Source organism: Lethenteron reissneri, chromosome 31 (genome assembly GCF_015708825.2).
Source record: "Lethenteron reissneri isolate LAM-NWPU_2019-01 chromosome 31, ASM1570882v1, whole genome shotgun sequence".
NCBI lineage: Eukaryota > Metazoa > Chordata > Hyperoartia > Petromyzontiformes > Petromyzontidae > Lethenteron > Lethenteron reissneri.
Genome location: NC_083809.1, coordinates 304,914 through 332,229, shown reverse-complemented (window position 1 = coordinate 332,229; position 27,316 = coordinate 304,914). Strand labels below are relative to the sequence as shown.

The following is a 27,316-nucleotide window of genomic DNA, read 5'->3' as shown; positions in this document are numbered from 1 at the left end:
CCGTTGCTGTCAATGTTTAACAAAGAAAAGCCAACATGCGCAGCCGTCCGATCCCACTGGTGACGAGTTTCATCCGACAGCCGCGGGCGACCAAGAGTCACGTGACCCACCTGCAGCTGCCCCTCGAGCACTCGCCTCCTGTCCCGCAGCCGCTCCTGCAGCTGGGCCAGCTCCCTCCGCACGTCTTCACGCAGGGCCCGCAGCCTCTCCCACTCCCGCCTGGACGCGTGCGGCAGACGTGCACGGCGTGAGACGTGGGGGTAGAGACACCTGCGTGGTGCTCCGATCACACGGCAACATCTCGAAGCGACGTTTCTCTGCTGTAGGCATCACTGGATGATCTAGGCCACAGGAGTCGGTGGCCGTAGGATGGCTGTGGGGCCGACACCACAGACGCTCCACCGCAGCAGGTACCCACTTGAGGCGAAGTCGACGTAGGTGAGACCCAGGACCGGTTCAGATCATCATCACTGGTGTTGGCCAAGAGTGGGAATCGACCTCTGGTCACAAGGTTCATAGCGCAGTGCGCCAACCACTACACAGCTGCTCTACCCAGACACACGCAACACGCACTCACCTGTGGCGCTGCGTCACCGCTGGCTGCACTGCCGTCTGCTGCTCCAGCTCACTCATCTCTCGCTCGAAGCGCAACAGGTCTCTCTGCACCGAGTCCATCTCGTGCAGGGCACACTGCCGCATCCGTGGTGACAAAACAGAGGACAGCGAGAACAGTTGACGACGCTCATCATCATTTCCGCTGTTCAGCGCAAAACACCTTCACGCCACAGACCCCGCGATTGTTTTAAACGGCCGTGAGATTTTGTTGTTTGCATGCACCTGTTGTACCTCTGTGTACATAGCCATGTAACACCAGTGTGCATGTGTGTACCTACGCATGCGTGTGCATATCAGTGTGTGCCATGCCGGCATTCATTAGGTGCTCGCTAACAGCACTTGCCCCAACAGTTAAGGCTGTATGGGGGATCTGTGTCTTTGTCTTATATCGGTGTGTAGGGAGCGGTAGTGCACCTCCAATTAGCACGGTTGGCTACGTGCAGTGCTAAAAAAGTTAAACATATATAGTGCAGCGGCTAGAGTGATGCGCTAAGAAACTGCTGACCTGAGTTCAATTCCCACTCATGGCCAACACCAGCAACAATTATCTGAACCGGTTCTGGGCCTGACTGCCTCAGTACCGAGTGCTGTTTATAAACATCGCCCCTGGGGAGACAAAGTCAACTGGGCGTGGTGCTCGCTAACAACACTTGCCCCAACGGTCTATTAAGGCTATGAGGGGGATCTTTGTCTTTGTATTTCTATGTAATAGGTGCTCACTAAAACAGCACTTGCGAATACACTCACGGCACTTTTGTCCTTGCCTCCATTTATAATCGACGTGATGGAAAACATTCCAAATTTGTGATTCTCTTTGAAGTGAACGCAAGCTCTGCGTGGGCACCCCAGGCAGCATGGCGTTTCATTTCATACTTTGAACGCTGCCCTTTCCATTCGTATCACCTCAGTCCGGAGCCGCCGCTCTTGAAATTCTTTAGAGGTTTCTGCCACATGACCCGCGTCTGCTCCGCCGATCTACAGGTCACCCAGATGAGATTTTAGTCAAAACCCAGTGTGCGACGCCAAAATCAAACTCATCCATTACCCACCAGCATGGAGCTGGAGGGAGGTGCCAGCATCACTGACATAAGCAGCAACTAGGATTTACAGCTCATGGGAATAAGAATATATCACGATACAGGAAGAGGGGAGAACTATACGGAACTGACAAAACTGGACTTTTAATGTTTAATGATCTGGAAGGACTTGCCCATTTACCAGGACAGTTAGCTACAAAGTAGGGAAATCCTGGGAAAACCAGGACAGGCGTCAAAACCAGAGCAGCAATGCGGGCACTCACCAGCGAGGCCGTGACGCTCCTCACGGCGAGCTGGATCCCGCACAGAACCTCCATAAGTCGGGCCTCCAGCGCCCGTGCACAAGACGCGCCGTGCCCACACGGTGCCCACGGGGAGCATGGCGCCGCGTGCCAGGGAACGACGCTGGCGCACACGGCAAGTGAGCACGGCGACCTCGCAGAAAGAACCTGAGCGGCGCCGCACTCGTCACACAACGGCACACTCTGGCGACGGTGGTGGTGGTGGCGAGCGTGATGGTACTCGGGACAGCAGGGCTGGCTGACAAGGTGCCAAGGGTGAACACTTGAGGAATTGCCCGTGCACGAGCGATGGTGGCCTGCGAAGACGTCGTTGTCTTCGCCGCATCTCGAGTGGAGTCGCGAGGGCTGAACACTGCCGTCCCAGAATTTGTGCCGCTCTCTTCGTAAAGGCACGAACAGTTCTGTCCGACACGTTTTCGCACGGTCGTCCATTCTACCGCCGCCGTCAGCGCCATCACCTCTATCAGAGTTCCTTTCGATTTTCCTCGTCGTGCTTTGCTCGTTCCTCTGAGGACATTTATTTTCTTTGCGAGATGCGGGAGAGCTGCTGGGTGCAAACTGGACGCGACGGGGAAGGCGTGCCGCGTGGTCGTCCGTGTCGTTCATTATGAGTGTCGCCGATACGACGCGAGGAGACTCAACCCGCTTTACCGTAGGTTTACCGGGCTCTGGGGAGGGTCTCTCACTCGAGAAGAGGCCACGGGGCATCGACAAACCTGGGCACGGTGGGGATGCTCCCTGCTGAGCTCTCGTGGCAGGAGGTGACGTTGCCTTCAGTGGCGAGGTCATGTTTTGCGGCGTCTCTGCTTCTCCAGCATCACCCTGCTGCCCGCGGTCCCTCACAGAAATGCGGTGCAGAGACGTCTGTATCTTCCGAGCGACCGAGGGTGGTACGTAAGGCACGCCGCTGCATATCAAGCGAGAGGATGGCACGAATGAGGCCATTTTGTGAGAAGTCAAATTTCGATTCCAAGTTCCAGGCCTGGCAATCATCCCGTGGTCGTCTTGTGAGCCCGAAATCTGCACCTTCCCTTCAGCTTCTCCTGCAGCATCAGAGCCATCCAGTACAGAGCTTTGTTCCGAATCACTTAATGATTCTTCTTGTTCCAAACCCTCTTGGATTTCCTCATCAAAAGCCTCCTCCAAATTCCGATTGGAGTGTCGATCGGACTCGAGATTCGCGAACACTTGCGTGCCTGGCTCCCAGCGCGCCTTGCCCATGACACGTCGCGTCTTTGGGTGACCAGATGTACTCGCAGTCCACTGCCGTGGACACCTCAGATGCTCCGAAATGCGCCTCTTCCTGCACTCGCAATTCAGGCCCCTCGGAAACACTTCGAGTTGCTCGTAAATCAACGACGCTTGGTCGCTGCAGGCATGACCTCCCCCTGGCAGGGTCACCCACATCGATCAGAGGAACATAGCCGCTCACTAACAGGTCACCGTTGCGCCCCAGCGGAATGCTATTTTTGCCCACATCGCTATGAAGCACGTCACGTGAATTTGTTAAACGCTCACCAATCGATGCGGGTTCTTGGGAGAGTTCTCCTCCGAGCGTGTCCTTGGGTTTAATGACGAGGTCTTCTGTTAAAACTCTGCTGGAATCGCGCTCCGTCTGTGGCTCGCCACTTGACTCAAACTCCGTTCCATACGTGTCCCTAGGGATGGGAGTCAAGGATCCCAAAGGCTTGAACTTCGTTTGTGAGCCGCGTTCCTCTCGAGGCTCCTCGCCGAAGATCATGTAAATCTCAAACACGGTGTCGACAACGCCCGCTCGGTTTTGCTCGCTCCGTGACAAACTGCGCCGACTTGAAGCCGTCGGCAAGTCGCCGCGGTCGACGCCGTTTAAATGTGCTCCATCCGTCTCCGACAAATCGCACAGGGATGTGGAGATAGCGTAGTCTGGGCCTGGTGACGCTACCGCGCTGTCCTCTTCCCATATCTCTTCCTCCTGCACCTCCCCGTCCTGCATTTCATCCTGACGGGACTCCACTTCCCACGTCACCACGTCCCGTGTCTCTTGTTCTTGCACGTCCCTGTGCGGCATCTCCCCTTCCTGCATCTCATCCTCTTGGGTCTCGCCGTTCTGCGTCTCCTCCTCCCGCATATGGATTTCCCTCATCCCCCCACGCCGTGCCTCCTGCTCTCGTGCTTCGCCTTCCCGCGTCTCCTCCCAGAGCTCCTCTTCCTGCTTCTCCCCGTCCCACGACTCCTCGTCCCAGTTGGACATGGTCGTGAGGAAACTCGCCTCGCTCGTGTCTGGCGATGCGGGGCTCAGGCGCGTGATAGCTTCGGCCTGCTTGGCACCGACCCACCGCACGGTCACGCAGCTGTCCGAGCTCTCCATGCTGCTGCCCATCTCCACGTGGGAAGTACAGAAGAGCTGCCAGGGGAACACACGGGGGGAGGAGGACGAGGAAGAGCGGTTCCCATCATGACTCTCGGGATCATAATGTCGCAGATCGATGGCCAAGCACCATTGGGCGGCTGCCGCATACCTCGGCGTTCCTCTTTGGGTTGAGGTCGACGCTCGAGTCGTCGACGAAGCCGCTGCTGTCCGACTGCAGGCTGTTGGTGCGGAAGTTTTCTGTCATTGGAAATAACACGCGCAGGCGAGAACGTTACGACGCGCTCCCAGAAAGAGATTCGTTCCGCTCACACTTTTGGGTCGTGCTCAGCGACGTGCAAATTCCCCTCAGGCAGAAACGTGAACGCATTGGCAGCTTTTGTTAAAAACTATTTATGCACACACTGTAAAATATACCAGATTAAAAGAAAAAAATACGTCAAGCAATCGGACTGGTAACACGACGGACTATAAATAGGTAGGTTGGCTTTGCGGTGGCCACCACACAAGCGAGTTTTGACAAACATCGAGGAGACACGACGCATCGCGGTGTAAATGTGACGCGGCATTAGCGTCTGTCGCCGCTCATGGAGTTTCGGGGCTCCGCAGAGCAGCGCTCTTGCTCAGCCACGCTTCCAACGATGGCAACCGTGGTCCTCGACGTGCACCACACAACTCGCTCGCGATTAGCACACTTCGCTACATATGGTGCGAAAGAAGTTTAACATACACACATATGTGCATATGTGTGCGTCACACCACTGTGGTAAAAAAAGCTCCAGATTATCCACTGTGTCGTCATTGCCAACGCCACTTTTCCCACAATTGCGCCAAGTTTTTGCACAATCACTTGTACCAGGCTGGGCTATGAGATGGCTAGAATATTGCAGCAGAGCAAGTAGGTTTGTGAACTCAACTGTGTCCTCTGCTGTATGTGTGGAATTGGCCAAATATCCCAAGGTCACAGAAGAGTTTAGTGACTCAAATAGAGGTTGTTGTTTATAAAGAACTAGCTGTACTACCCGGCTTCGCCCGGGACTTGGATCCACCACGCCCGGCCGCCTTTGTCTCCCCAGTGGCGATGTTAATACGCCACACCAGTTACTCGTTTTGAGGCTGAGTCCCTCCCTCACCACTCTCCCTCCCTCACCACTCTCCCTCCCTCACCACTCTCCCTCCCTGACCACTCTCCCTCCCTCACCACTCTCCCTCCCTCACCACTCTCCCTCCCTCACCACTCTCCCTCCCTCACCACTCTGTAGAGGACGTGAAACTTTGATGAATTTACCTCAGAGTTGCGTGGTAGGTGTCGAGGCCTAGCACCGTGCAGAGCTTCCAGCCTCGCCTAAATTGCCCACCCGGCTGAGGCTGGGTACGGGTGCCGTTCCCCCCCCCCCCCCGCGCTACAATAATACTGTGTAATCGCTATAATTTTATTATCTACCGACCCTATAATAGTAATTGCACACATTGTGGTGGGGGGGAGTGAAGAGGACGTGAAACTTTGATGAATTTACCTCAGAGTCGCGTGTTAATGCGTGCGCCTATTTGTAATGGGAATTAAAAATGGCGTCCACCCCGCGGCGAAGGCGTCGCTACCCGTTGCCAGGGGCAACCGCCGTCCAATGAAACTGCGTATGGTCCGGCGACCCACAGACAGACAGACAGATTCGCGATTTTATATATATAGATTATTATTATCATTATGTATGCATGATAGATAATACTGGTAGGAACCTCCTGGTTACACCAGCCCACAGGGGATTATTGTGTCCGTCCATCCGTCGTGCAGGGAGGAGCTGGGTGAGGAGGGAGGGGCTAGGTGGGGAGATTGGGGAGGGGCTGGGTAGGGAGGGTGGGGCTGGGTGGGAGGTGGGAGGGGTGCGGCTGGGTGGGGAGGGGCTGGTCACCCTGTGGTGCCCTTATAAAACTCAACGTTTAACCTACTCACGCCGGCTTGTGCCCGCCCTCACAGTCGGCCATATTTGCGGAATACACCACGCCGCCGTTGACCCTGGCCATTGACCGAGCAACCCAACGTTCCTACCAGCTCCCTCCGCAGGAATGTGTTTAAAAGGTGTGGATGTGCCATTTATTAAGGGACTGTTTTATCTTGATGTGGTTCTGGGATTGTTTTATTGTTGTTCTTGCTGCCTTGCAAAATCTTGATAATTTATTTTTACGTTTTATGTATTTATATTGAGTGGCTTGCTTACCTGTTTGTATATATTGAGCTCCTATCGTCGTCTGCATTGTTTGTCATTGTAACTTGCTGACCCCGCCCACACTGGACATCTGTGAAAAAGAGCTTCATAGCTCATCGGATTCCTCCTCCAGTCTAAATAAAGATTCGGACAGAGGAAAGAAATGCTCACCCATCAGGTGCCGTCTACACTGTTCCAGTGGCCCATCAGGCTTGTGCGCTACACAAGCCACCAGCTCCGGTGAGGCCTCTCGCTCGCCGTCCTCCCGATCCTTAAAAGCACGAGAGCACACATCACAGCATGTAAATCGCACGTTAGCCAGCGCAGGGGTCAAAGGTTGTCATTTGTTTCCCCAACGACCCCTCTGCTATCATCGTCATCATCCAAGAAGGGAATTAAACACCCGCTTCATTCGGGCAGCTCACCGCGAGCAAGGCTCTGCGCTGGATCGCCCCCCGCCATGCACCGAGCTCCACTCGCAGGGCCATGCATCTCCCTTGGCACTCGCCGCACATGCAATTTGCACGATGCAGCCCGGCTCGTTTTCTTGCAGCGCATCACAATAAACCTCAAATTGACACGATTTGCACAATGGTCGTTGGGGAGGTTCTCACATCGTTTGCTAGGCTGCTTCTGCCCCCAAGGCAGCACCAGGGGGAGGTCAAGCCGGTCGGCACAAGTGCCACGCCGCAGTGGAAATTTGTTTGCGTTGGATGAGGCCACGTGGCAATCCCCTGGCCGTGAATGTTTCTGCCCGACTGTTGCCCTTGGAAATGTAAAGCACGAGGCGGCGCTCACACCCGTTCCAAAGTCACCTTCAATCCTAGACCGACGACCGACTGCAGCCCCCCCCAACTCCCGCCACGTCCCCCTCCCCCACCGCACGCCCATCCTCGGCGACCAACGTACTCTGTTATCCGAACCCAAAATGGTCCATCATCATGCAATTAACCACATACACTCTTAACCACTAGGGGCATCCGCACAACTTAATTAGCTACTTAAGAGCATTCCTTGGAACCATGCCAACGCTGCCAGATGCCTTACCATGATTATTTCACCGTGATCGCAATCTTCGAAGGGCGTCGAAAGATCTTGGCTGTCATCCGACGATAACGAGCGCATTTGCCGTGGGCTCGCTGCGTGCCGTCGCCCCACATTCTGCCTGTACGGCAGCGGCCGCTGAGACAAAGCCTCTTTGGGGTCCAAAGGTTCCTGCCGCAGTTCATCAGCCGACTGAGAGGAGGCAGCCTTTGCAGTCTGCTTCCTTGCACGACTGTCCCCACCTTGCTCAACAGTTGCATGCGCCCGCTGATCATCGACTCCCTTGTCTGCGTAGGGACACACGGCGTGCGACTGGAGAACGCCAACGGGGTTGTCATTGTAATTCAGGGCATATTTTAATTCCATTGCAATGCCGCTTGGGTTCGAATTGCCAAGTGCGATTTTGTTATCGCACGCCGCATCGACACCATCAACGGACGTAGCAGGTGAGCCTAAGCTAAAGTCCTCCGCTTCCGGACTCGAACGAGGCACGTTTTCTCGATGGTCTTCCTCGTCAACAAATACCGGATAAGGATCATCGGCGGTAGCCTCCGCGACTCTATTCGCGAGCGTGCACGCAGGCTCGGGGCCCTCGGGCGTCAGGCTGATTCCCGACTCCGGGTCATTGTGCGTTGGTGCCGCCGCCGCCGCGAATCCCACAAAGCTGAACGCCGGTGCTCCGGGGAGCACGGGCGAGACTCCTCCGCCGACAGAAACCTCCTCCAGCAGTGGCTCCAGACGCAGGGGGCTCTCCACCAACCGCGACGGCTTCCTCAGCCGTCCCCCGCGCCTCCCCGGTCCCCCCGCTTCGCCGCCGCCTCCGTCCGTCGTCCCATCGTCCCTGTTGACCGACTCGTCCGCCGCGACGCCGCCGCCGTCGTTCCGCTTCTGCCAGCGCGTGCGGCACAGCAGGTTTTGAGCGGCCCGCGACGCCGCGGAGTTGGCGCCGCCGAGAAGCGGGGATCGGGGAGAGCTGGGAGTCTCCGCGAGCGACTGGTCGCGGCGGACTCGCACGTGCGAGTAGAGGGAGGAGAAGGTGTCCGTCACCTTGGCCAGCACCTCCACCTGTCGGAAACGACCTGCACACGGGTCCAACGGAGAGACCGTGAAGGAAGATTCCAATCGGAGAGCGGCAATCGCGTAAAGTGAAGCAACGTGGCCGCGGGCGACAGCGCATGGAAAAAGCAGACGCCTCATTTGGGAATGGAAGTAATATTTTTGCGAGGTGCTGAGCGTATCTACAATTGGTCATGCCACTGTGTGCGAGTATGGAACATTAACCGGCACATAAAAGAGGCACGGTGTTGAGAACCAAGCCAGAAAGTCAAGGCAGACTAAAGAATGATAAAGACATAGCTGCATGAAGCATTCTATAAGCAATATAAACAATAATTATTGGCATGTTTATAGGTCTTCTTGTCATAGCATCTCGTATCGCTCAGACTCCTCACTGGTCGTTCCAAAACAAAAACAAAGATACCCCATATAGCCTTAACAGACTGTTGAGGAAAGTGCTTTTAGAGAGCTCCTATGAAGGCCGGCACGGCACACGAGGAGGAGGGTGACCAGCACCACGCCCGATCGCGTTTATCTCCCCAGTGACGATGCTTACACACATTACACCAAGTACTCATTTCAGGCTGAGTCAAGCTATGGGAGGCCCAGACCGGTTCAAATAATCGGCCGTGAAAGGGAATCGAACTCGGGTTACCAGATTCGTTGTGCAGCACACTAACCTCTACACACACACATATTATTATTATAGAAGCAGTGAAAGATATGTTCCATGAATATCTCAATGCTTCAATAATAATTTGGATTTTGTTTTTCCCAGGAAGATATTCGTGAGTCTCAAAACTGTCCCTGGCATGTTGGGCCAGTGCTTTGAAGATAATCTTTCAACTTATGTAAAAGTCGAGCAGCTGAGGTTAACACGAGGGGGTGTACTCTGAGAATAGGTTTTCCCCTTTTTTTCTGGCAACAAACAGGTGTTACAATGTTAGAACACCAAACTGAAACATTTTACAAGGACTCATGTCTGCATTAACCACGTATACTTGTGGTCAGAATGCAAACAAAAAACATACTCTGATAATAAATGCATTGTCTTTGAAACGTATTGGTCCACACCAGAGACAGCTTTCTTTTGAGCCTAGTCTTAAAAAAGGGGAAAACCTATTCTCATATTTTGGCACTGGCAAAGGAGGTCCCACCGCATGGTCACTCCAGCAGCGACGCATGGAACTACACTCCTTGCAACCCCCCCCCCCCCCCCCCCCCCCCCCCCACTGTGCAGCCTTCCCTAATTTCCAACCATGTGCACACCACGGGTGGGTCCCGACGACTGCCGTTTACGGAACATTGTACTACAGAAACCTACTTGCTGTACTCCCATCAACCGGCAACCTCATCTCCTACTGTTCTTCTCTTAGGAGGAGGCTGCTGCAAAAGAGAGGGGGGGAGGACGGCGAGAAAGGGGGAAGCTTGACACGAAGGGGGCGGCACGGCGAGAGAGGGGGGGCACTGACTGGCGATCGTAGGGCTCTCCTCGTCCATCCGCTGGAGCTGTGCGCGCAGGAAGAGGCGCAGGTCGATTCCGCGGGCGGCCGAGGGCGCGCTGAAGAAGCGTGGCGGCACACGCGCCGCCACGTCCTCCTCCTCCTCGCCGAAGCCCAGCTCCAGCAGCAGCCCCTCGGGGTCGTCGCCTCGCAGCTCCAGCAGGTCAGACAAGCTACGCGCCGACAGTGCGTGCGTGCGTGCATGCACCACGGCGGGGAGTGGTGGTGTTGAGGTTAGCGAGCTGCGCTACGAACCCAGTGACACGAGCTCGATTCCCGCTCATGGCCAACACCAGTAACGATTATCTGAACCGGTCATAGGCCTCCCCTAGATCGACTTGGCCTCAAATGAGTACCTGGTGTGGTGTGTAAACATCGCCACTGGGGAGACAAAGGCAGCAGGGCGTGGTGTTGGCCACCCACCTCCTCGTGTGCCGTGCCGGCCTTCATTAGGTGCTCGCAGCACTTGCCCTAAAAGTCTATTTAGGCTATACGGGGGACCTTTGTACACCACGGTGATCCATTTATGAATGCCCCACACATTTCTCACATCTCTTACTTTCCTCTCCTAACAGGTGGTCGAATATCGATTGATATTGCAAAAGACAACTCCGTATCTTGCAGAGGAAAATGTTAAAACATTAACGAGTGAATTGATATTGGTGGAAGGATATGTAGCAGCTTTGAAAGAAAATGATGTTCTCTGTATAATATATCACTATCACTTTAGTGAGTTATCTATGAATTGATCACCTGTATTCAGATATGTAGTGTATATGTAATATTAGCACGGTACGGTGCAAAAGAGGTTCAACAGACATTGGTGCTGCTCTGGCTTCCCCTGGGGGTCAGCGTTATTGATGGCACTGGGCCCCAGATTCTGTGTGCTGGGTTGTGCTGCGGTGTTGCTCTCTCTCCGATCTCCACTCTGCTCTGACCCTTCCCAATCCCTCTTTTGTCACAATGTAGTTTCCTGTATTTTTTTCTCAGAGAAATAAACAGACCTCCCATTTGTATCTCCACAAGCATATCTAACTACCTGCCAAGTCCATCAGCCAATTCAGCAAACCATTAACCAGTTTCGACCTGCAGGCTCTCACCAGCATTCACATATGTTTTACATGGCGAGACGGACAAAGTCCGCTTCATCTTGCGCCATTTGTGGAGGGTAACCAGACGGCCCTGGAGCAACTAGATTCATATGAGGGGGGGGGGGTGGTTGTGCTCACTTGGAGACGGACCCGCCGCTGAGGATCGAGTGGCACGAGTTGAAGCTGCTGCCCATGTTGGCGCCACCGAGCAGAACGTTCCGAGTCGGCGACAACAGCGCCATGGGTGGTGTGGAGTGCCCGGCGCCCGGCACACCACATCGCACGCCAGCACTGGGGGGGAAAACAACGCCGTCGCATCACGACAGCAAGAATAATAATACATGAGCACACCACTGTTTCCCGTGGTGTAGTCACACTGAAAACAATTATTGCTGTGTCATTTGGCGATGATGAATCAAGGACAAAGGACCCCCCCTCCCCGTGTTGCTGACATATGTAGAGGAGAGAAATACGTGGTGCGCACTGTTAAGCGGGTGCAACAGAGGTCGAACAGGTGGGTACGCTGTGACCAGAGGTTGGTGTCTAGGAGACGGGAGATAGGGGGTGATGATAAGGGATTCATGGGGCAACAGGCACCGGGCTTGCGGCGACTTGAGGGGGAGCACGTGATGACTCGGAATGAGGAGGGATGTAAAAGGGGAGTGGGCGTAAGCGGAGAGGGAGTTTTTCCCAGGAACCAAGAGTGAAGACATCTCACCGCTGCCGCTCAAGCCGTCAACGGGACCTCAACCGTCAAGCCGTCGCCGGTTGGGTGTTGGCTGAACCCCCCGCCCGGGACAGACAGGTGAGCGGGTATGAGGGAGCGTAGGTGAGCGCAGCGGTGGAGATGCAGAGTGGCTGAGTGCAGAGTAGCTGAGTGCAGAGTAGCTGAGTGCAGAGTGGCTGAGTGCAGAGTAGCTGAGTGCAGAGAGGCTGAGTGCAGAGTGGCTGAGTGCAGAGTGGCTGAGTGAGTCGCTGAGTGCAGAGTAGCTGAGTGCAGAGTGGCTGAGTGCAGAGTAGCTGAGTGCAGAGTGGCTGAGTGCAGAGTAGCTGAGTGCAGAGTGGCTGAGTGAGTCGCTGAGTGCAGAGTAGCTGAGTGCAGAGTGGCTGAGTGCAGAGTGGCTGAGTGCAGAGTGGCTGAGTGCAAAGTGGCTGAGTGCAGAGTAGCTGAGTGCAGAGTAGCTGAGTGCAGAGTGGCTGAGTGTAGAGTGGCTGAGTGCAGAGTGGCTGAGTGCAAAGTGGCTGAGTGCAGAGTAGCTGAGTGCAGAGTGGCTGAGTGCAGAGTAGCTGAGTGCAGAGTGGCTGAGTGAGTCGCTGAGTGCAGAGTGGCTGAGTGCAGAGTGGCTGAGTGCAGAGTGGCTGAGTGCAGAGTGGATGAGTGCAGAGTAGCTGAGTGAGTCGCTGAGTGCAGAGTGGCTGAGTGCAGAGTGGCTGAGTGCAGAGTGGATGAGTGCAGAGTAGCTGAGTGAGTCGCTGAGTGCAGAGTAGCTGAGTGCAGAGTGGCTGAGTGCAGAGTCGCTGAGTGCAGAGTGGCTGAGTGCAAAGTGGCTGAGTGCAGAGTGGCTGAGTGCAGAGTGGCTGAGTGCAGAGTAGCTGAGTGCAGAGTGGCTGAGTGCAGAGTGGCTGAGTGCAGAGTAGCTGAGTGCAGAGTCGCTGAGTGCAGAGTAGCTGAGTGCAGAGTGGCTGAGTGCAGAGTGGCTGAGTGCAGAGTAGCTGAGTGCAGAGTGGCTGAGTGAGTCGCTGAGTGCAGAGTGGCTGAGTGCAGAGTGGCTGAGTGCAGAGTGGCTGAGTGCAGAGTGGCTGAGTGCAGAGTAGCTGAGTGCAGAGTGGCTGAGTGTAGAGTGGCTGAGTGCAGAGTGGATGAGTGCAGAGTAGCTGAGTGCAGATTGGCTGAGTGCAGAGTAGCTGAGTGCAGAGTGGCTGAGTGCAGAATGGCTGAGTGAGTCGCTGAGTGCAGAGTGGCTGAGTGCAGAGTGGCTGAGTGAGTCGCTGAGTGCAGAGTGGCTGAGTGCAGAGTAGCTGAGTGCAGAGTGGCTGAGTGAGTCGCTGAGTGCAGAGTGGCTGAGTGCAGAGTAGCTGAGTGCAGAGTGGCTGAGTGAGTCGCTGAGTGCAGAGTGGCTGAGTGCAAAGTGGCTGAGTGCAAAGTGGCTGAGTGCAGAGTAGCTGAGTGCAGAATGGCTGAGTGCAGAGTAGCTGAGTGCAGAGTAGCTGAGTGCAGAGTGGCTGAGTGCAGAGTAGCTGAGTGCAGAGTGGCTGAGTGAGTCGCTGAGTGCAGAGTGGCTGAGTGCAGAGTGGCTGAGTGCAGAGTGGCTGAGTGCAGAGTGGCTGAGTGCAGAGTAGCTGAGTGAGTCGCTGAGTGCAGAGTGGCTGAGTGCAGAGTGGCTGAGTGCAGAGTGGATGAGTGCAGAGTAGCTGAGTGAGTCGCTGAGTGCAGAGTAGCTGAGTGCAGAGTGGCTGAGTGCAGAGTCGCTGAGTGCAGAGTGGCTGAGTGCAAAGTGGCTGAGTGCAGAGTGGCTGAGTGCAGAGTGGCTGAGTGCAGAGTAGCTGAGTGCAGAGTGGCTGAGTGAGTCGCTGAGTGCAGAGTGGCTGAGTGCAGAGTGGCTGAGTGCAGAGTGGCTGAGTGCAGAGTAGCTGAGTGCAAAGTGGCTGAGTGCAGAATGGCTGAGTGCAGAGTGGCTGAGTGCAGAATGGCTGAGTGCAAAGTGGCTGAGTGCAGAGTAGCTGAGTGCAGAGTGGATGAGTGCAGAATGGCTGAGTGCAGAGTGGCTGAGTGCAGAGTAGCTGAGTGCAGAGTGGCTGAGTGTAGAGTGGCTGAGTGCAGAGTGGCTGAGTGCAGAGTAGCTGAGTGCAGAGTGGCTGAGTGAGTCGCTGAGTGCAGAGTGGCTGAGTGCAGAGTGGCTGAGTGCAGAGTGGCTGAGTGCAGAGTAGCTGAGTGCAGAGTGGCTGAGTGTAGAGTGGCTGAGTGCAGAGTGGCTGAGTGCAGAGTAGCTGAGTGCAGATTGGCTGAGTGCAGAGTAGCTGAGTGCAGAGTGGCTGAGTGCAGAATGGCTGAGTGAGTCGCTGAGTGCAGAGTGGCTGAGTGCAGAGTGGCTGAGTGAGTCAGTGAGTGCAGAGTGGCTGAGTGCAGAGTAGCTGAGTGCAGAGTGGCTGAGTGAGTCGCTGAGTGCAGAGTGGCTGAGTGCAGAGTAGCTGAGTGCAGAGTGGCTGAGTGAGTCGCTGAGTGCAGAGTGGCTGAGTGCAAAGTGGCTGAGTGCAGAGTGGCTGAGTGCAGAGTAGCTGAGTGCAGAATGGCTGAGTGCAGAATGGCCGAGTGCAGAGTCGCTGAGTGCAGAGTGGCTGAGTGCAAAGTGGCTGAGTGCAGAGTGGCTGAGTGCAGAGTGGCTGAGTGCAGAGTAGCTGAGTGCAGAGTCGCTGAGTGCAGAGTAGCTGAGTGCAGAGTGGCTGAGTGCAGAGTGGCTGAGTGCAGAGTAGCTGAGTGCAGAGTGGCTGAGTGAGTCGCTGAGTGCAGAGTGGCTGAGTGCAGAGTGGCTGAGTGCAGAGTGGCTGAGTGCAGAGTAGCTGAGTGCAGAGTGGCTGAGTGTAGAGTGGCTGAGTGCAGAGTGGCTGAGTGCAGAGTAGCTGAGTGCAGATTGGCTGAGTGCAGAGTAGCTGAGTGCAGAGTGGCTGAGTGAGTCGCTGAGTGCAGAGTGGCTGAGTGCAGAGTAGCTGAGTGCAGAGTGGCTGAGTGAGTCGCTGAGTGCAGAGTGGCTGAGTGCAGAGTAGCTGAGTGCAGAGTGGCTGAGTGAGTCGCTGAGTGCAGAGTGGCTGAGTGCAAAGTGGCTGAGTGCAGAGTGGCTGAGTGCAGAGTAGCTGAGTGCAGAATTGCTGAGTGCAGAGTAGCTGAGTGCAGAGTAGCTGAGTGCAGAGTGGCTGAGTGCAGAGTAGCTGAGTGCAGAGTGGCTGAGTGAGTCGCTGAGTGCAGAGTGGCTGAGTGCAGAGTGGCTGAGTGCAGAGTGGCTGAGTGCAGAGTGGCTGAGTGCAGAGTGGCTGAGTGCAGAGTAGCTGAGTGCAGAGTGGCTGAGTGTAGAGTGGCTGAGTGCAGAGTGGATGAGTGCAGAGTAGCTGAGTGCAGATTGGCTGAGTGCAGAGTAGCTGAGTGCAGAGTGGCTGAGTGCAGAATGGCTGAGTGAGTCGCTGAGTGCAGAGTGGCTGAGTGCAGAGTGGCTGAGTGAGTCGCTGAGTGCAGAGTGGCTGAGTGCAGAGTAGCTGAGTGCAGAGTGGCTGAGTGCAAAGTGGCTGAGTGCAGAGTGGCTGAGTGCAGAGTAGCTGAGTGCAGAATGGCTGAGTGCAGAGTAGCTGAGTGCAGAGTAGCTGAGTGCAGAGTGGCTGAGTGCAGAGTAGCTGAGTGCAGAGTGGCTGAGTGAGTCGCTGAGTGCAGAGTGGCTGAGTGCAGAGTGGCTGAGTGCAGAGTGGCTGAGTGCAGAGTGGCTGAGTGCAGAGTAGCTGAGTGAGTCGCTGAGTGCAGAGTGGCTGAGTGCAGAGTGGCTGAGTGCAGAGTGGATGAGTGCAGAGTAGCTGAGTGAGTCGCTGAGTGCAGAGTAGCTGAGTGCAGAGTGGCTGAGTGCAGAGTCGCTGAGTGCAGAGTGGCTGAGTGCAAAGTGGCTGAGTGCAGAGTGGCTGAGTGCAGAGTGGCTGAGTGCAGAGTAGCTGAGTGCAGAGTGGCTGAGTGAGTCGCTGAGTGCAGAGTGGCTGAGTGCAGAGTGGCTGAGTGCAGAGTGGCTGAGTGCAGAGTAGCTGAGTGCAAAGTGGCTGAGTGCAGAATGGCTGAGTGCAGAGTGGCTGAGTGCAGAATGGCTGAGTGCAAAGTGGCTGAGTGCAGAGTAGCTGAGTGCAGAGTGGATGAGTGCAGAATGGCTGAGTGCAGAGTGGCTGAGTGCAGAGTAGCTGAGTGCAGAGTGGCTGAGTGTAGAGTGGCTGAGTGCAGAGTGGCTGAGTGCAGAGTAGCTGAGTGCAGAGTGGCTGAGTGAGTCGCTGAGTGCAGAGTGGCTGAGTGCAGAGTGGCTGAGTGCAGAGTGGCTGAGTGCAGAGTAGCTGAGTGCAGAGTGGCTGAGTGTAGAGTGGCTGAGTGCAGAGTGGCTGAGTGCAGAGTAGCTGAGTGCAGATTGGCTGAGTGCAGAGTAGCTGAGTGCAGAGTGGCTGAGTGCAGAATGGCTGAGTGAGTCGCTGAGTGCAGAGTGGCTGAGTGCAGAGTGGCTGAGTGAGTCAGTGAGTGCAGAGTGGCTGAGTGCAGAGTAGCTGAGTGCAGAGTGGCTGAGTGAGTCGCTGAGTGCAGAGTGGCTGAGTGCAGAGTAGCTGAGTGCAGAGTGGCTGAGTGAGTCGCTGAGTGCAGAGTGGCTGAGTGCAAAGTGGCTGAGTGCAGAGTGGCTGAGTGCAGAGTAGCTGAGTGCAGAATGGCTGAGTGCAGAATGGCCGAGTGCAGAGTCGCTGAGTGCAGAGTGGCTGAGTGCAAAGTGGCTGAGTGCAGAGTGGCTGAGTGCAGAGTGGCTGAGTGCAGAGTAGCTGAGTGCAGAGTCGCTGAGTGCAGAGTAGCTGAGTGCAGAGTGGCTGAGTGCAGAGTGGCTGAGTGCAGAGTAGCTGAGTGCAGAGTGGCTGAGTGAGTCGCTGAGTGCAGAGTGGCTGAGTGCAGAGTGGCTGAGTGCAGAGTAGCTGAGTGCAGAGTGGCTGAGTGTAGAGTGGCTGAGTGCAGAGTGGCTGAGTGCAGAGTAGCTGAGTGCAGATTGGCTGAGTGCAGAGTAGCTGAGTGCAGAGTGGCTGAGTGAGTCGCTGAGTGCAGAGTGGCTGAGTGCAGAGTAGCTGAGTGCAGAGTGGCTGAGTGAGTCGCTGAGTGCAGAGTGGCTGAGTGCAGAGTAGCTGAGTGCAGAGTGGCTGAGTGAGTCGCTGAGTGCAGAGTGGCTGAGTGCAAAGTGGCTGAGTGCAGAGTGGCTGAGTGCAGAGTAGCTGAGTGCAGAATGGCTGAGTGCAGAGTAGCTGAGTGCAGAGTAGCTGAGTGCAGAATGGCTGAGTGCAGAGTAGCTGAGTGCAGAGTGGCTGAGTGAGTCGCTGAGTGCAGAGTGGCTGAGTGCAGAGTGGCTGAGTGCAGAGTGGCTGAGTGCAGAGTGGATGAGTGCAGAGTAGCTGAGTGAGTCGCTGAGTGCAGAGTGGCTGAGTGCAGAGTGGCTGAGTGCAGAGTGAATGAGTGCAGAGTAGCTGAGTGAGTCGCTGAGTGCAGAGTAGCTGAGTGCAGAGTGGCTGAGTGCAGAGTCGCTGAGTGCAGAGTGGCTGAGTGCAGAGTAGCTGAGTGCAAAGTGGCTGAGTGCAGAATGGCTGAGTGCAGAGTGGCTGAGTGCAGAATGGCTGAGTGCAAAGTGGCTGAGTGCAGAGTAGCTGAGTGCAGAGTGGATGAGTGCAGAGTGGCTGAGTGCAGAGTGGCTGAGTGCAGAGTGGCTGAGTGCAGAGTAGCTGAGTGCAGAGTGGCTGAGTGTAGAGTGGCTGAGTGCAGAGTAGCTGAGTGCAGAGTGGCTGAGTGAGTCGCTGAGTGAGTCGCTGAGTGCAGAGTGGCTGAGTGCAGAGTGGCTGAGTGCAGAGTGGCTGAGTGCAGAGTAGCTGAGTGCAGAGTGGCTGAGTGTAGAGTGGCTGAGTGCAGAGTGGCTGAGTGCAGAGTAGCTGAGTGCAGATTGGCTGAGTGCAGAGTAGCTGAGTGCAGAGTGGCTGAGTGCAGAATGGCTGAGTGAGTCGCTGAGTGCAGAGTGGCTGAGTGCAGAGTGGCTGAGTGAGTCAGTGAGTGCAGAGTGGCTGAGTGCAGAGTAGCTGAGTGCAGAGTGGCTGAGTGAGTCGCTGAGTGCAGAGTGGCTGAGTGCAGAGTAGCTGAGTGCAGAGTGGCTGAGTGAGTCGCTGAGTGCAGAGTGGCTGAGTGCACAGTGGCTGAGTGCAGAGTGGCTGAGTGCAGAGTAGCTGAGTGCAGAATGGCTGAGTGCAGAATGGCCGAGTGCAGAGTCGCTGAGTGCAGAGTGGCTGAGTGCAAAGTGGCTGAGTGCAGAGTGGCTGAGTGCAGAGTGGCTGAGTGCAGAGTAGCTGAGTGCAGAGTCGCTGAGTGCAGAGTAGCTGAGTGCAGAGTGGCTGAGTGCAGAGTGGCTGAGTGCAGAGTAGCTGAGTGCAGAGTGGCTGAGTGAGTCGCTGAGTGCAGAGTGGCTGAGTGCAGAGTGGCTGAGTGCAGAGTGGCTGAGTGCAGAGTGGCTGAGTGCAGAGTAGCTGAGTGCAGAGTGGCTGAGTGTAGAGTGGCTGAGTGCAGAGTGGCTGAGTGCAGAGTAGCTGAGTGCAGATTGGCTGAGTGCAGAGTAGCTGAGTGCAGAGTGGCTGAGTGCAGAATGGCTGAGTGAGTCGCTGAGTGCAGAGTGGCTGAGTGCAGAGTGGCTGAGTGAGTCACTGAGTGCAGAGTGGCTGAGTGCAGAGTAGCTGAGTGCAGAGTGGCTGAGTGAGTCGCTGAGTGCAGAGTGGCTGAGTGCAGAGTGGCTGAGTGCAGAGTGGCTGAGTGCAGAGTGGATGAGTGCAGAGTAGCTGAGTGAGTCGCTGAGTGCAGAGTGGCTGAGTGCAGAGTGGCTGAGTGCAGAGTGAATGAGTGCAGAGTAGCTGAGTGAGTCGCTGAGTGCAGAGTAGCTGAGTGCAGAGTGGCTGAGTGCAGAGTCGCTGAGTGCAGAGTGGCTGAGTGCAAAGTGACTGAGTGCAGAGTGGCTGAGTGCAGAGTGGCTGAGTGCAGAGTAGCTGAGTGCAGAGTGGCTGAGTGAGTCGCTGAGTGCAGAGTGGCTGAGTGCAGAGTGGCTGAGTGCAGAGTGGCTGAGTGCAGAGTAGCTGAGTGCAAAGTGGCTGAGTGCAGAATGGCTGAGTGCAGAGTGGCTGAGTGCAGAATGGCTGAGTGCAATGTGGCTGAGTGCAGAGTAGCTGAGTGCAGAGTGGATGAGTGCAGAATGGCTGAGTGTAGAGTGGCTGAGTGCAGAGTGGCTGAGTGCAGAGTAGCTGAGTGCAGATTGGCTGAGTGCAGAGTAGCTGAGTGCAGAGTGGCTGAGTGCAGAATGGCTGAGTGAGTCGCTGAGTGCAGAGTGGCTGAGTGCAGAGTGGCTGAGTGAGTCAGTGAGTGCAGAGTGGCTGAGTGCAGAGTAGCTGAGTGCAGAGTGGCTGAGTGAGTCGCTGAGTGCAGAGTGGCTGAGTGCAGAGTAGCTGAGTGCAGAGTGGCTGAGTGAGTCGCTGAGTGCAGAGTGGCTGAGTGCAAAGTGGCTGAGTGCAGAGTGGCTGAGTGCAGAGTAGCTGAGTGCAGAATGGCTGAGTGCAGAATGGCCGAGTGCAGAGTCGCTGAGTGCAGAGTGGCTGAGTGCAAAGTGGCTGAGTGCAGAGTGGCTGAGTGCAGAGTGGCTGAGTGCAGAGTAGCTGAGTGCAGAGTCGCTGAGTGCAGAATAGCTGAGTGCAGAGTGGCTGAGTGCAGAGTGGCTGAGTGCAGAGTAGCTGAGTGCAGAGTGGCTGAGTGAGTCGCTGAGTGCAGAGTGGCTGAGTGCAGAGTGGCTGAGTGCAGAGTGGCTGAGTGCAGAGTAGCTGAGTGCAGAGTGGCTGAGTGTAGAGTGGCTGAGTGCAGAGTGGCTGAGTGCAGAGTAGCTGAGTGCAGATTGGCTGAGTGCAGAGTAGCTGAGTGCAGAGTGGCTGAGTGAGTCGCTGAGTGCAGAGTGGCTGAGTGCAGAGTAGCTGAGTGCAGAGTGGCTGAGTGAGTCGCTGAGTGCAGAGTGGCTGAGTGCAGAGTAGCTGAGTGCAGAGTGGCTGAGTGAGTCGCTGAGTGCAGAGTGGCTGAGTGCAAAGTGGCTGAGTGCAGAGTGGCTGAGTGCAGAGTAGCTGAGTGCAGAATGGCTGAGTGCAGAGTAGCTGAGTGCAGAGTAGCTGAGTGCAGAATGGCTGAGTGCAGAGTAGCTGAGTGCAGAGTGGCTGAGTGAGTCGCTGAGTGCAGAGTGGCTGAGTGCAGAGTGGCTGAGTGCAGAGTGGCTGAGTGCAGAGTGGATGAGTGCAGAGTAGCTGAGTGAGTCGCTGAGTGCAGAGTGGCTGAGTGCAGAGTGGCTGAGTGCAGAGTGAATGAGTGCAGAGTAGCTGAGTGAGTCGCTGAGTGCAGAGTAGCTGAGTGCAGAGTGGCTGAGTGCAGAGTCGCTGAGTGCAGAGTGGCTGAGTGCAAAGTGGCTGAGTGCAGAGTGGCTGAGTGCAGAGTGGCTGAGTGCAGAGTAGCTGAGTGCAGAGTGGCTGAGTGAGTCGCTGAGTGCAGAGTAGCTGAGTGCAGAGTGGCTGAGTGCAGAGTGGCTGAGTGCAGAGTGGCTGAGTGCAGAGTAGCTGAGTGCAAAGTGGCTGAGTGCAGAATGGCTGAGTGCAGAGTGGCTGAGTGCAGAATGGCTGAGTGCAAAGTGGCTGAGTGCAGAGTAGCTGAGTGCAGAGTGGATGAGTGCAGAGTGGCTGAGTGCAGAGTGGCTGAGTGCAGAGTAGCTGAGTGCAGAGTGGCTGAGTGTAGAGTGGCTGAGTGCAGAGTGGCTGAGTGCAGAGTAGCTGAGTGCAGAGTGGCTGAGTGAGTCGCTGAGTGCAGAGTGGCTGAGTGCAGAGTGGCTGAGTGCAGAGTGGCTGAGTGCAGAGTAGCTGAGTGCAGAGTGGCTGAGTGTAGAGTGGCTGAGTGCAGAGTGGCTGAGTGCAGAGTAGCTGAGTGCAGATTGGCTGAGTGCAGAGTAGCTGAGTGCAGAGTGGCTGAGTGCAGAATGGCTGAGTGAGTCGCTGAGTGCAGAGTGGCTGAGTGCAGAGTGGCTGAGTGAGTCAGTGAGTGCAGAGTGGCTGAGTGCAGAGTAGCTGAGTGCAGAGTGGCTGAGTGAGTCGCTGAGTGCAGAGTGGCTGAGTGCAGAGTAGCTGAGTGCAGAGTGGCTGAGTGAGTCGCTGAGTGCAGAGTGGCTGAGTGCACAGTGGCTGAGTGCAGAGTGGCTGAGTGCAGAGTAGCTGAGTGCAGAATGGCTGAGTGCAGAATGGCCGAGTGCAGAGTCGCTGAGTGCAGAGTGGCTGAGTGCAAAGTGGCTGAGTGCAGAGTGGCTGAGTGCAGAGTGGCTGAGTGCAGAGTAGCTGAGTGCAGAGTCGCTGAGTGCAGAGTAGCTGAGTGCAGAGTGGCTGAGTGCAGAGTGGCTGAGTGCAGAGTAGCTGAGTGCAGAGTGGCTGAGTGAGTCGCTGAGTGCAGAGTGGCTGAGTGCAGAGTGGCTGAGTGCAGAGTGGCTGAGTGCAGAGTGGCTGAGTGCAGAGTAGCTGAGTGCAGAGTGGCTGAGTGTAGAGTGGCTGAGTGCAGAGTGGCTGAGTGCAGAGTAGCTGAGTGCAGATTGGCTGAGTGCAGAGTAGCTGAGTGCAGAGTGGCTGAGTGCAGAATGGCTGAGTGAGTCGCTGAGTGCAGAGTGGCTGAGTGCAGAGTGGCTGAGTGAGTCACTGAGTGCAGAGTGGCTGAGTGCAGAGTAGCTGAGTGCAGAGTGGCTGAGTGAGTCGCTGAGTGCAGAGTGGCTGAGTGCAGAGTGGCTGAGTGCAGAGTGGCTGAGTGCAGAGTGGATGAGTGCAGAGTAGCTGAGTGAGTCGCTGAGTGCAGAGTGGCTGAGTGCAGAGTGGCTGAGTGCAGAGTGAATGAGTGCAGAGTAGCTGAGTGAGTCGCTGAGTGCAGAGTAGCTGAGTGCAGAGTGGCTGAGTGCAGAGTCGCTGAGTGCAGAGTGGCTGAGTGCAAAGTGGCTGAGTGCAGAGTGGCTGAGTGCAGAGTGGCTGAGTGCAGAGTAGCTGAGTGCAGAGTGGCTGAGTGAGTCGCTGAGTGCAGAGTGGCTGAGTGCAGAGTGGCTGAGTGCAGAGTGGCTGAGTGCAGAGTAGCTGAGTGCAAAGTGGCTGAGTGCAGAATGGCTGAGTGCAGAGTGGCTGAGTGCAGAATGGCTGAGTGCAATGTGGCTGAGTGCAGAGTAGCTGAGTGCAGAGTGGATGAGTGCAGAATGGCTGAGTGCAGAGTGGCTGAGTGCAGAGTGGCTGAGTGCAGAGTAGCTGAGTGCAGAGTGGCTGAGTGTAGAGTGGCTGAGTGCAGAGTGGCTGAGTGCAGAGTAGCTGAGTGCAGAGTGGCTGAGTGAGTCGCTGAGTGCAGAGTGGCTGAGTGCAGAGTGGCTGAGTGCAGAGTGGCTGAGTGCAGAGTAGCTGAGTGCAGAGTGGCTGAGTGTAGAGTGGCTGAGTGCAGAGTGGCTGAGTGCAGAGTAGCTGAGTGCAGATTGGCTGAGTGCAGAGTAGCTGAGTGCAGAGTGGCTGAGTGCAGAATGGCTGAGTGAGTCGCTGAGTGCAGAGTGGCTGAGTGCAGAGTGGCTGAGTGAGTCAGTGAGTGCAGAGTGGCTGAGTGCAGAATAGCTGAGTGCAGAGTGGCTGAGTGAGTCGCTGAGTGCAGAGTGGCTGAGTGCAGAGTAGCTGAGTGCAGAGTGGCTGAGTGAGTCGCTGAGTGCAGAGTGGCTGAGTGCAAAGTGGCTGAGTGCAGAGTGGCTGAGTGCAGAGTGGCTGAGTGCAGAGTAGCTGAGTGCAGAATGGCTGAGTGCAGAATGGCCGAGTGCAGAGTCGCTGAGTGCAGAGTGGCTGAGTGCAAAGTGGCTGAGTGCAGAGTGGCTGAGTGCAGAGTGGCTGAGTGCAGAGTAGCTGAGTGCAGAGTCGCTGAGTGCAGAGTGGCTGAGTGCAGAGTGGCTGAGTGCAGAGTAGCTGAGTGCAGAGTGGCTGAGTGAGTCGCTGAGTGCAGAGTGGCTGAGTGCAGAGTGGCTGAGTGCAGAGTGGCTGAGTGCAGAGTGGCTGAGTGCAGAGTAGCTGAGTGCAGAGTGGCTGAGTGTAGAGTGGCTGAGTGCAGAGTGGCTGAGTGCAGAGTAGCTGAGTGCAGATTGGCTGAGTGCAGAGTAGCTGAGTGCAGAGTGGCTGAGTGCAGAATGGCTGAGTGAGTCGCTGAGTGCAGAGTGGCTGAGTGCAGAGTGGCTGAGTGAGTCACTGAGTGCAGAGTGGCTGAGTGCAGAGTAGCTGAGTGCAGAGTGGCTGAGTGAGTCGCTGAGTGCAGAGTGGCTGAGTGCAGAGTAGCTGAGTGCAGAGTGGCTGAGTGAGTCGCTGAGTGCAGAGTGGCTGAGTGCAAAGTGGCTGAGTGCAGAGTGGCTGAGTGCAGAGTAGCCGAGTGCAGAATGGCTGAGTGCAGAGTAACTGAGTGCAGAGTAGCTGAGTGCAGAGTGGCTGAGTGCAGAGTAGCTGAGTGCAGAGTGGCTGAGTGAGTCGCTGAGTGCAGAGTGGCTGAGTGCAAAGTGGCTGAGTGCAGAGTGGCTGAGTGCAGAGTAGCTGAGTGCAGAATGGCTGAGTGCAGAATGGCCGAGTGCAGAGTGGCGGAGTGCAGAGTGGCTGAGTGCAGAGTAGCTGAGTGCAGAGTAGCTGAGTGCAGAGTCGCTGAGTGCAGAATAGCTGAGTGCAGAGTGGCTGAGTGCAGAGTGGCTGAGTGCAGAGTAGCTGAGTGCAGAGTGGCTGAGTGAGTCGCTGAGTGCAGATTGGCTGAGTGCAGAGTGGCTGAGTGCAGAGTAGCTGAGTGCAGATTGGCTGAGTGCAGAGTAGCTGAGTGCAGAGTGGCTGAGTGCAGAATGGCTGAGTGAGTCGCTGAGTGCAGAGTGGCTGAGTGCAGAGTGGCTGAGTGAGTCAGTGAGTGCAGAGTGGCTGAGTGCAGAGTAGCTGAGTGCAGAGTGGCTGAGTGAGTCGCTGAGTGCAGAGTGGCTGAGTGCAGAGTAGCTGAGTGCAGAGTGGCTGAGTGAGTCGCTGAGTGCAGAGTGGCTGAGTGCAAAGTGGCTGAGTGCAGAGTGGTTGAGTGCAGAGTAGCTGAGTGCAGAATGGCTGAGTGCAGAATGGCCGAGTGCAGAGTCGCTGAGTGCAGAGTGGCTGAGTGCAAAGTGGCTGAGTGCAGAGTGGCTGAGTGCAGAGTAGCTGAGTGCAGAGTCGCTGAGTGCAGAGTAGCTGAGTGCAGAGTGGCTGAGTGCAGAGTGGCTGAGTGCAGAGTAGCTGAGTGCAGAGTGGCTGAGTGAGTCGCTGAGTGCAGAGTGGCTGAGTGCAGAGTGGCTGAGTGCAGAGTGGCTGAGTGCAGAGTGGCTGAGTGCAGAGTAGCTGAGTGCAGAGTGGCTGAGTGTAGAGTGGCTGAGTGCAGAGTGGCTGAGTGCAGAGTAGCTGAGTGCAGATTGGCTGAGTGCAGAGTAGCTGAGTGCAGAGTGGCTGAGTGAGTCGCTGAGTGCAGAGTGGCTGAGTGCAGAGTAGCTGAGTGCAGAGTGGCTGAGTGAGTCGCTGAGTGCAGAGTGGCTGAGTGCAGAGTGGCTGAGTGCAGAGTGGCTGAGTGAGTCGCTGAGTGCAGAGTGGCTGAGTGCAAAGTGGCTGAGTACAGAGTGGCTGAGTGCAGAGTAGCTGAGTGCAGAATGGCTGAGTGCAGAGTAGCTGAGTGCAGAGTAGCTGAGTGCAGAGTGGCTGAGTGCAGAGTAGCTGAGTGCAGAGTGGCTGAGTGAGTCGCTGAGTGCAGAGTGGCTGAGTGCAGAGTGGCTGAGTGCAGAGTGGCTGAGTGCAGAGTGGATGAGTGCAGAGTAGCTGAGTGAGTCGCTGAGTGCAGAGTGGCTGAGTGCAGAGTGGCTGAGTGCAGAGTGGATGAGTGCAGAGTAGCTGAGTGAGTCGCTGAGTGCAGAGTAGCTGAGTGCAGAGTGGCTGAGTGCAGAGTCGCTGAGTGCAGAGTGGCTGAGTGCAAAGTGGCTGAGTGCAGAGTGGCTGAGTGCAGAGTGGCTGAGTGCAGAGTAGCTGAGTGCAGAGTGGCTGAGTGAGTCGCTGAGTGCAGAGTAGCTGAGTGCAGAGTGGCTGAGTGCAGAGTGGCTGAGTGCAGAGTAGCTGAGTGCAAAGTGGCTGAGTGCAGAATGGCTGAGTGCAGAGTGGCTGAGTGCAGAATGGCTGAGTGCAAAGTGGCTGAGTGCAGAGTAGCTGAGTGCAGAGTGGATGAGTGCAGAATGGCTGAGTGCAGAGTGGCTGAGTGCAGAGTGGCTGAGTGCAGAGTAGCTGAGTGCAGAGTGGCTGAGTGTAGAGTGGCTGAGTGCAGAGTGGCTGAGTGCAGAGTAGCTGAGTGCAGAGTGGCTGAGTGAGTCGCTGAGTGCAGAGTGGCTGAGTGCAGAGTGGCTGAGTGCAGAGTGGCTGAGTGCAGAGTAGCTGAGTGCAGAGTGGCTGAGTGTAGAGTGGCTGAGTGCAGAGTGGCTGAGTGCAGAGTAGCTGAGTGCAGATTGGCTGAGTGCAAAGTAGCTGAGTGCAGAGTGGCTGAGTGCAGAATGGCTGAGTGAGTCGCTGAGTGCAGAGTGGCTGAGTGCAGAGTGGCTGAGTGAGTCAGTGAGTGCAGAGTGGCTGAGTGCAGAGTAGCTGAGTGCAGAGTGGCTGAGTGAGTCGCTGAGTGCAGAGTGGCTGAGTGCAGAGTAGCTGAGTGCAGAGTGGCTGAGTGAGTCGCTGAGTGCAGAGTGGCTGAGTGCAAAGTGGCTGAGTGCAGAGTGGCTGAGTGCAGAGTAGCTGAGTGCAGAATGGCTGAGTGCAGAATGGCCGAGTGCAGAGTCGCTGAGTGCAGAGTGGCTGAGTGCAAAGTGGCTGAGTGCAGAGTGGCTGAGTGCAGAGTAGCTGAGTGCAGAGTCGCTGAGTGCAGAGTAGCTGAGTGCAGAGTGGCTGAGTGCAGAGTGGCTGAGTGCAGAGTAGCTGAGTGCAGAGTGGCTGAGTGAGTCGCTGAGTGCAGAGTGGCTGAGTGCAGAGTGGCTGAGTGCAGAGTGGCTGAGTGCAGAGTGGCTGAGTGCAGAGTAGCTGAGTGCAGAGTGGCTGAGTGTAGAGTGGCTGAGTGCAGAGTGGCTGAGTGCAGAGTAGCTGAGTGCAGATTGGCTGAGTGCAGAGTAGCTGAGTGCAGAGTGGCTGAGTGCAGAATGGCTGAGTGAGTCGCTGAGTGCAGAGTGGCTGAGTGCAGAGTGGCTGAGTGAGTCGCTGAGTGCAGAGTGGCTGAATGCAGAGTAGCTGAGTGCAGAGTGGCTGAGTGAGTCGCTGAGTGCAGAGTGGCTGAGTGCAGAGTAGCTGAGTGCAGAGTGGCTGAGTGAGTCGCTGAGTGCAGAGTGGCTGAGTGCAAAGTGGCTGAGTGCAGAGTGGCTGAGTGCAGAGTAGCTGAGTGCAGAATGGCAGAGTGCAGAGTAGCTGAGTGCAGAATAGCTGAGTGCAAGGTGGCTGAGTGCAGAGTAGCTGAGTGCAGAGTGGCTGAGTGAGTCGCTGAGTGCAGAGTGGCTGAGTGCAAAGTGGCTGAGTGCAGAGTGGCTGAGTGCAGAGTAGCTGAGTGCAGAATGGCTGAGTGCAGAATGGCCGAGTGCAGAGTGGCGGAGTGCAGAGTGGCTGAGTGCAGAGTGGATGAGTGCAGAGTAGCTGAGTGAGTCGCTGAGTGCAGAGTAGCTGAGTGCAGAGTGGCTGAGTGCAGAGTCGCTGAGTGCAGAGTGGCTGAGTGCAAAGTGGCTGAGTGCAGAGTGGCTGAGTGCAGAGTGGCTGAGTGCAGAGTAGCTGAGTGCAGAGTGGCTGAGTGAGTCGCTGAGTGCAGAGTAGCTGAGTGCAGAGTGGCTGAGTGCAGAGTGGCTGAGTGCAGAGTAGCTGAGTGCAAAGTGGCTGAGTGCAGAATGGCTGAGTGCAGAGTGGCTGAGTGCAGAATGGCTGAGTGCAAAGTGGCTGAGTGCAGAGTAGCTGAGTGCAGAGTGGATGAGTGCAGAATGGCTGAGTGCAGAGTGGCTGAGTGCAGAGTGGCTGAGTGCAGAGTAGCTGAGTGCAGAGTGGCTGAGTGTAGAGTGGCTGAGTGCAGAGTGGCTGAGTGCAGAGTAGCTGAGTGCAGAGTGGCTGAGTGAGTCGCTGAGTGCAGAGTGGCTGAGTGCAGAGTGGCTGAGTGCAGAGTGGCTGAGTGCAGAGTAGCTGAGTGCAGAGTGGCTGAGTGTAGAGTGGCTGAGTGCAGAGTGGCTGAGTGCAGAGTAGCTGAGTGCAGATTGGCTGAGTGCAAAGTAGCTGAGTGCAGA

The 27,316-nt window shown here is 56.0% G+C and overlaps 1 protein-coding gene across 7 annotated transcripts in view; it reads right to left on the bottom strand.

Annotated features, from left to right (window-relative positions):
* Positions 1-585: 585 nt before the first annotated feature.
* The window catches only part of LOC133349613 (uncharacterized), a 53,575-nt gene continuing 26,844 nt past the window's right edge, over positions 586-27,316 (bottom strand). For 6 of the 7 annotated variants that reach the window (XM_061563175.1, XM_061563178.1, XM_061563177.1 and 3 more), the window contains 8 exons: positions 11,337-11,489; positions 10,078-10,280; positions 7,553-8,628; positions 6,677-6,776; positions 4,453-4,541; positions 1,916-4,337; positions 1,519-1,590; positions 591-690 (listed from right to left, as the gene is read on the bottom strand). In XM_061563175.1, the coding sequence (XP_061419159.1) occupies positions 3,084-4,337; positions 4,453-4,541; positions 6,677-6,776; positions 7,553-8,628; positions 10,078-10,280; positions 11,337-11,489 (2,875 nt within the window). In that variant the 3' untranslated portion in view covers positions 591-690; positions 1,519-1,590; positions 1,916-3,083. Of the gene's footprint in view, positions 691-1,518; positions 1,591-1,915; positions 4,338-4,452; positions 4,542-6,676; positions 6,777-7,552; positions 8,629-10,077; positions 10,281-11,336; positions 11,490-27,316 lie in introns of all 7 variants that reach the window. The other variant, XM_061563180.1, reaches the window with a different exon arrangement.